At 45.5% G+C, this 6,653-nt stretch overlaps 1 protein-coding gene across 1 annotated transcript in view; it reads left to right on the plus strand.

Moving 5' to 3' along the window:
• The window catches only part of maml3 (mastermind-like transcriptional coactivator 3), a 112,989-nt gene that overhangs the window by 54,860 nt on the left and 51,476 nt on the right, over positions 1-6,653 (plus strand). The window contains exon 3 of the mRNA XM_042430477.1: positions 409-1,359. Coding sequence (XP_042286411.1) covers positions 409-1,359 — 951 coding nt within the window. The remainder of the gene's footprint in view (positions 1-408; positions 1,360-6,653) is intronic.

A 6,653-nucleotide genomic window follows, 5' to 3' on the forward strand; every position in this document is an offset into this window, starting at 1 on the left:
TGTCCTTCAGTTTACAGTTTATAAGGTACTGAAACATGAGTGCAACTACAAATTATATCTGCAGAAATAAGAAACATAATGCTTACAGGTTGTGTTTGGGTTATAACAGAGTCTTGTAAGCTAGCTGTGAGGTATTTCAATCTGAGACAGATGACATCCAGCTAAACTAAAAAACAGTCCCTCAACTCATGAACAGAGCTTCATTAACATGATAAGTGTTTTGAATAATGCAGGTTATTTTTTAGCAATATGTTGTAATGGACTTTTTAGTCTGTGTGAAATGTGAAGTCACATTGGTAGCCATTTGTAGGCAAATAAGCCCATTTCCCAAAATGCTGAACTATCTCTGAAAGAGGTAATATTACATGAGTCTTACAGGATTTTCTGTGTTTGGACCCCTCTCCTCAGGTCCGACCATCATCGTCAGGCCCTCAGTTTGCCACCACTGCCAATGGAACGCCTCCTCAGCAACCTTTGCAGCAGTCTCCAGCCGTTGCCATGGCATCAGGTTCCCCATTACACAATTGTGTGGCTCGCTCTCCTCAGACCCCAACCCAGGCTCAGACACAAGCAGTCTCCAGACCTGGGAATGGATACATGATGAACCCAGGCCCAGGTGTTAGTCAAGCGGGTACAGGACCTGCAGCGGCTGGGGTTGCTCCTGGAGGTCAGCCGGTGGGGCCAGTAACGCCTGAACTTTCTCCAGCAGAGCAACTAAAAGCAATGGCTGCTCAGCAACGTGCTAAACTGCTGCAGCAGAAGCAGCAGCAGCAGCAACAAGCAGCTAACTGGTCCCCAGCAGGCCCTCCAACCAGTCCCTATAACTCTGGTCCCTTTAACCAGGAGAAACCCAACAGCCCCATGATGTACCCACCGCAAGCCTTTAACACACCACAGGGCCCTCTTGTGGCTGGGATGGCCCCCAACAATGGGCCCAAAGCCCCCATGAACAACTACCTCCCTCACAACCACATGGGCATGATGGGCCAGCAGCAGCCGAACAGCATCAGCCAGAATGCCCTGTCCAAACAACAGCAGCAGCAGCAGCAGCAAACGGCAGCCATGTTGTCCTATAACAACACCAAACCGCTGAGTCACTTCAGCGGCAGCGGGGTTGATCACATAGGCCAGAGGATGACGCCACCCATGGTAGGGAACAGTCAGGTCAAGAACCCCATGATGCCTCCCTACATTGGTGGTGGGGGAGGTGGGGGCCAGGGGGCAGGGCCAGGGCAGACCCAGGGGCCGATCCCGGGGCAGACAGCCCACCTGAGTGAGGAGCAGAAGAGGATGTTGCTGATGAAGCAAAAAGTATTGAACCAGAACATGCCCTACAGCGCCATGCAGCCTCACGGACAGGTAAGAGAACTGTTTAATGCTCTCCATTACAAATTTTAATCAGGTTGGCTTGGCAGAGTTGTTAGCAATGAATTGGTGCTGAAGTGTAATCAGCACTCATGCCAGACCTTCAGTGCTGGTCCAGGAGGAAGGTTTCCCTCTCCGTTGTTAGTCCTTTAGCTTAGATTCCAGAGTCATTCCTACACTGAGCAGCTTCTGTGGAGATGAGTGCCATGTTTAAGGGTGCTGTTGTTATAGAGCACTCAACTCATGACCTTGGGAGGAGAACAAAACCCCCACACTTTTTGCTTTTCAATCCTTGAGGAGCTATATTCATGTGCTGGCTGTGCACTGGAAGACTTTTATAAAATTTACAGATAAAATTGCCCAATGGCAATGGTTCAGAAATAAAGATATCAGCTAAGGTTATTTAAACAGTTGACCGGGAGAGATAACAGAGCATGAATTGCTGTTTTATAAAATCTTCCAGAGGTGCAGTCAGGGAAGGTAAAATGGCGGTAGTTGCCCCAGCAACAAGCCAGGGCTGGGAATAGGCATAGGAAAATGGCCTGTCGAGAGTGTATTGATGCCTCTGCAACACTAGCAGCACTGATAGCCCCCTCCCCTCCTCCCCCAGACACACAAGCGCATGCACTCCCACACCACGCCAAACACCAAAGCTAAACGGCTCCTTAGCTCATATCCCCAATCTGTCACAGCTGACTGATGGCTGAGATTGGACCACTAAACCAAGCTAGCTGCTGTCATTACCGCAAGCCCACCCCAGGCAGTTTGTTTCCTGAGCCCAGCTACCAGCGCGGCCCACTCTGAACGCTCCAGTGGTTCAGCCAGGTGTCAGGTGTCCTTAATAATCCACCGGATGGGAGGATGTTAAGGAAGTGTGGGTGACCTATACCTTAACAAAAACCTACACAAGTGACGGCTCACACCCAGATGGTTCTTCTCATGGTGTTGCTCATTATCTCAGCAGCATTGTACTATCACCAGTAGAAAGTGTGTGTGTTGGTGTGTGCATGCGTCTTTATGATGCACTTGTCAATGTTGCCTTTTTCTGTCTTTATCTCTCTGTCTCTCTCTCTGCCTCCCTTGTGTTGATGATATGGCCTCAGTCAGTCAGTCACCTCCTCCTCCTCCCCTCTGGTGATCTCTGCATCTCCTGTCCTGCTCCTCCCCCTTCCTCCCTCTCTCTCCCTCTCTCTGTCTTTCTCTCCCTGCCAGAGACACTCAGCACCAATAAAGGAGCAGATTTATTAATATGGGGCCTTTGTGGCTGCTGCCTGGAGGGCTGTGTGTTTGTGTGCGCGAGTGAGCACGGGTATGTGCACATATATGTTTGTGTGTGTTTCATAGATTTACAGGGGTGTGGAGGGGTGGTGGGGCTGGAGAGATTTATTTGAATGAGTAGAGGAGAATTGGAGACCGGGAAAGAGAGAGGAGAGCGATGTGCAGAGAAGAAAAAGAACAACTTACAGGAGAAAGGCAAATGCAGAAAGAAAGATTTATTGTAGAGTGAAGATGGAGCATATTAAAAAGAGAGTCAAGGGCTTGGAAAGAGAGAAATAAGTGAGCAGTGCAGAATGGAATGTCTGAAATGCAAAATACTCACTATTCTACTTGCATCTAGCACATTAATGACTCTCTAATTATTTAGTAAGTAAATTTATTTGTAGTGAATAGTCACACAGGTCCCAAATAACATTAGCAGATAAACAATAAAGCATATTAAAAATACAACAATGATAATGATACACTGCTCTTTGTTAGAATAATTTGTCATCACTACTGGCTTTGTTTTTATAGTGATCATAAATTAGGGTGTAAGTGGGTGCATATGAGCTTTACATGAACAATTACAGGATGTGGACTACTAAGTAGTAACACTTAGGGATAAGTCCACCAATTTTACACATCAGGATCAGTTTACAGGTCATGTGCAGTCACTACTCAGTCAGTTGTATAATGACAGCGGTGGCTATGGAGGAGCTTTGTCAAGCCTGACACCGTGTCCTAACAGCAAGCGAGTGTCAAACTCTTGCATCGCATCGTGTAACATCTGATGCTCTCTGTCCACACTGAATCCGTTAAATATGCACCTCTGTTACATCATGTAAGCAAACGTCGGCATTATGGGAAGTGTAGGATCCAGTGTTTTTGGAGATTGACCATACAAGAGACAAGAAGTCAGGACATTTAAGCTTCAGTTGCATTAATATAGGCAACTTATTTTAAATTTAAGTCTCCTAAATCCCCAAACTTAATTGAGGTGCAATACAAAATTATTGAATTACTCTTTAAATGAAAACAGATTCAACGCTGAAGTAATTTAATTACATTCACTGTCACAGAGGTGGGTCATATTAGATTGAATGCCAATTGACAATATTTTTCAGCCGTAAAAGAGGTCTGGCAATCAGCTCTTTAATATTTTTCTGACCATCTGTGCCCAAATTGTAGACGCATTGGACAAAAAGCTTCAATATTCTTCAGTATGTTAAGGTGAGAAATATTAAAAATAATGACAACATGCCAAATGTAACAAACAAGGAGGTGCTGCAGTCACAAGCTGAAATGAACCAACATGCATCTCAGGAAAAGAGTGATGAGGAAGAGGGTCCCCCCCCCCCCCCCCCCCCCCCACATTGCATCTGTTATCACTTGATTCAAATGGGTATCAAACAGACATGCTCCTTAAAGATAGATTGTAAGCAGTGTTTATTATAACTAGTGCTTTTAGATGCATTCAACAGTGTTCGTGCTGCACAGCTAGCATCAGCTTAACAAAGGTAGTATTGGTAACACCTTCAACACTGCCCATTGTTTGTGTGTCACCTAACACAACAGGCAACAAACAGATTTCTAATGGTTCGACATTTCATTCCTGCCGTGGTTGGACTGCAAAGTAGCTAGAGGACTTGTCAGTGGTGCAAACAGGATGCTAAAACCAATATCAGCTAAATCTGACCCCCAAAGCTCAGCTTATATACGTGTAGGTTTATGTACGTGTGTGTGTGTGTGTGTGTCTAGTTGTGATGGAGTCATTTTTGCTTGCCTGAGACATCATTGGTAATGGTGTTTGTTTGTGTTTGGTTGAAGTAACACTAGCTGTGCTTAGATTCCATTTTTTGTCTGCATTAGCGTATGTGTACATTAGCCTTTGGCTTTGTGTTTGTGTGTGTCGTCTCACAGGTGGTGCTTAAACATCACTTTCTCTCTGCTCCGTCCTCTCTCCCTCTTTCTGTTTCTGTGTGTTTGTGTGTGTGTGTGTGTGTGTGTGTGTGTAGGCTAATCCAGTTAGTAGCTGCTCGGGGAAACTTCAGCCTCGCTCCTCAAAAGCTCGTTAGTCAAGCTTTAATTGTTGCTCCCTTGCTTTGCATATCGCCATGACGCTAATTTATGCCCGTTGTCGCGGTTACTGTCGCCACAGTGGTGGATGTCTCAGTGGAAGCAGCAAGTGGGGGAGCAAAGGAGCATGCATGAGTCTGTGGAAGATGTTTGTGTGATTGTCTGTGTGTGACGGATGATGCGGTGGCCTCAGTATGTGTGTGTGTGTGTGTGTTTTTTGAGACAGAATGATTGTGAGACGGATGTGGCTTGTTGCACAATGTACGTGCAGCTGTATGAAGCTAGCAGCGCGGGGGTGGGTCTCTGTGGTTATCTGAGTGATGATTGGAGTAGAATGGATTGACAGGTGTTGGCCTCAGAGGAGAGCTTCTGGTGTCATCCTGATAAATTGGACCGGGAGGTTTGAACGTTTGTACGTGTGAATGAGGTGAATGAGTGTGTGTGTGTGTGTGTGTGTGAGAGCACATGTGTGTGCTTGTGCATGTAGGAGATCACAGTGTCACACACTGACTGCAGTGCACGAAGGAGCCGGCGCCGGTGCTAATAGTCCTGTGAGTCACAATCCGCCCCCTCACACATGTACACACACTCTCACACACACACACACACACAAACACACACAATCACTCAACAAATAAACAGGATCTGAAAAACACCCACAGGCTTGCACACTCTGCTGAAGCCCTTCCTGCTCTCTACCTTCTCCAGCCCTCTTTCCAGAGGTAAAGCCTCTGATCATTCTCTTTGTCCTCTTTTTCATCTCTCTCTCCATCCTCTTCTGCTGAGAACCCTGACCTGCACAAGGTCTCAGGGCTGTCAGACACACACGCACACGCCTTTCTCACATGTGCTGAACTAGGACCCGACCAATGCAACAGCTGGGCCAATATTATTGGTGGATTTTAGTTTATAATAGGTATATTAGTATTGTATATAATGGATTCCAGTCAGATTTTTCCTGAAGCTTGTGTCACAGAAACTGATTCCTTTTAAAGATTCAAACCAGTGTTCAAACATGGGAAACAATGCAATGTTCAATATGATTCAATATGATCTGTCTGCATTTACAATGTAAAAGCACAACAGGCCATGCCTTGTACTCTAGCAGTGATGCTAGTAAAATTACCTTTTTATTACATTGCGTTCCCTGTTGCCTGAACAGTAAACCAAGCAATTGCTTTTCACCTTATTAATGTAATGTAGAGGCAACTAGCAACCTGTGTTGATCATGGCACCAAATCAACCTCCACTAAAGCAAAATAATGTGTGGAAGTGTTTTGGATTCAGCACACCAACTTGTTGATAAAGGTGAGGCTGTTTGCTGCGTGCCTAAGGCTGGAGATATACTTGCTTTTTAACCACACATTCGTGTAGTCAACCCGCTGCCTCATAACCATAGTTGATCACATACTTGTCTATGCACTTTGCATGTTACTGGACAACTTCTGAATTTGCATGACATCCGCCAAAAAATGTGAGAAGAGAAGAAGAAGCACGATATAAAAAATAAACATGGCAACACTCTAGGAGGTTACTATTGTGTGCAGCAGCGACGCATCGTACAGATGCGGGTAAATGCGGACTTGGTCTATTAACTTGTCTTCAAAACTGTCCCCCGTCATTGTTGTCACTGCTTTCGTGCCCACTGACCCTTGACCCTGTCACATCCCCATACTGCCCCAACAATTCATGCGCGTATTGCATCTTGTGGACGCGTTGTGTTAATTTCTGAGGACGTGCACAACCGACACTCCAAACGGACGCAGGATACACGAGACAGCCATCATGCACATGCGAAGGTGTAGTTAAAAGCAAGTATATCTCCGGCCTTACAGTTACATTACTAGACAACAAGTCTTGTTGGTTTGTCTGTTCTCATTTGAACATTGACAGGATGTAGATTTCGTTTGAACTTGAATTTTTAATAACTGCCCTATTGAATGAAGGATAAA

The sequence above is a fragment of the Thunnus maccoyii genome, chromosome 2 (assembly GCF_910596095.1).
Source record: "Thunnus maccoyii chromosome 2, fThuMac1.1, whole genome shotgun sequence".
NCBI classification, from domain to species: Eukaryota; Metazoa; Chordata; class Actinopteri; order Scombriformes; family Scombridae; genus Thunnus; species Thunnus maccoyii.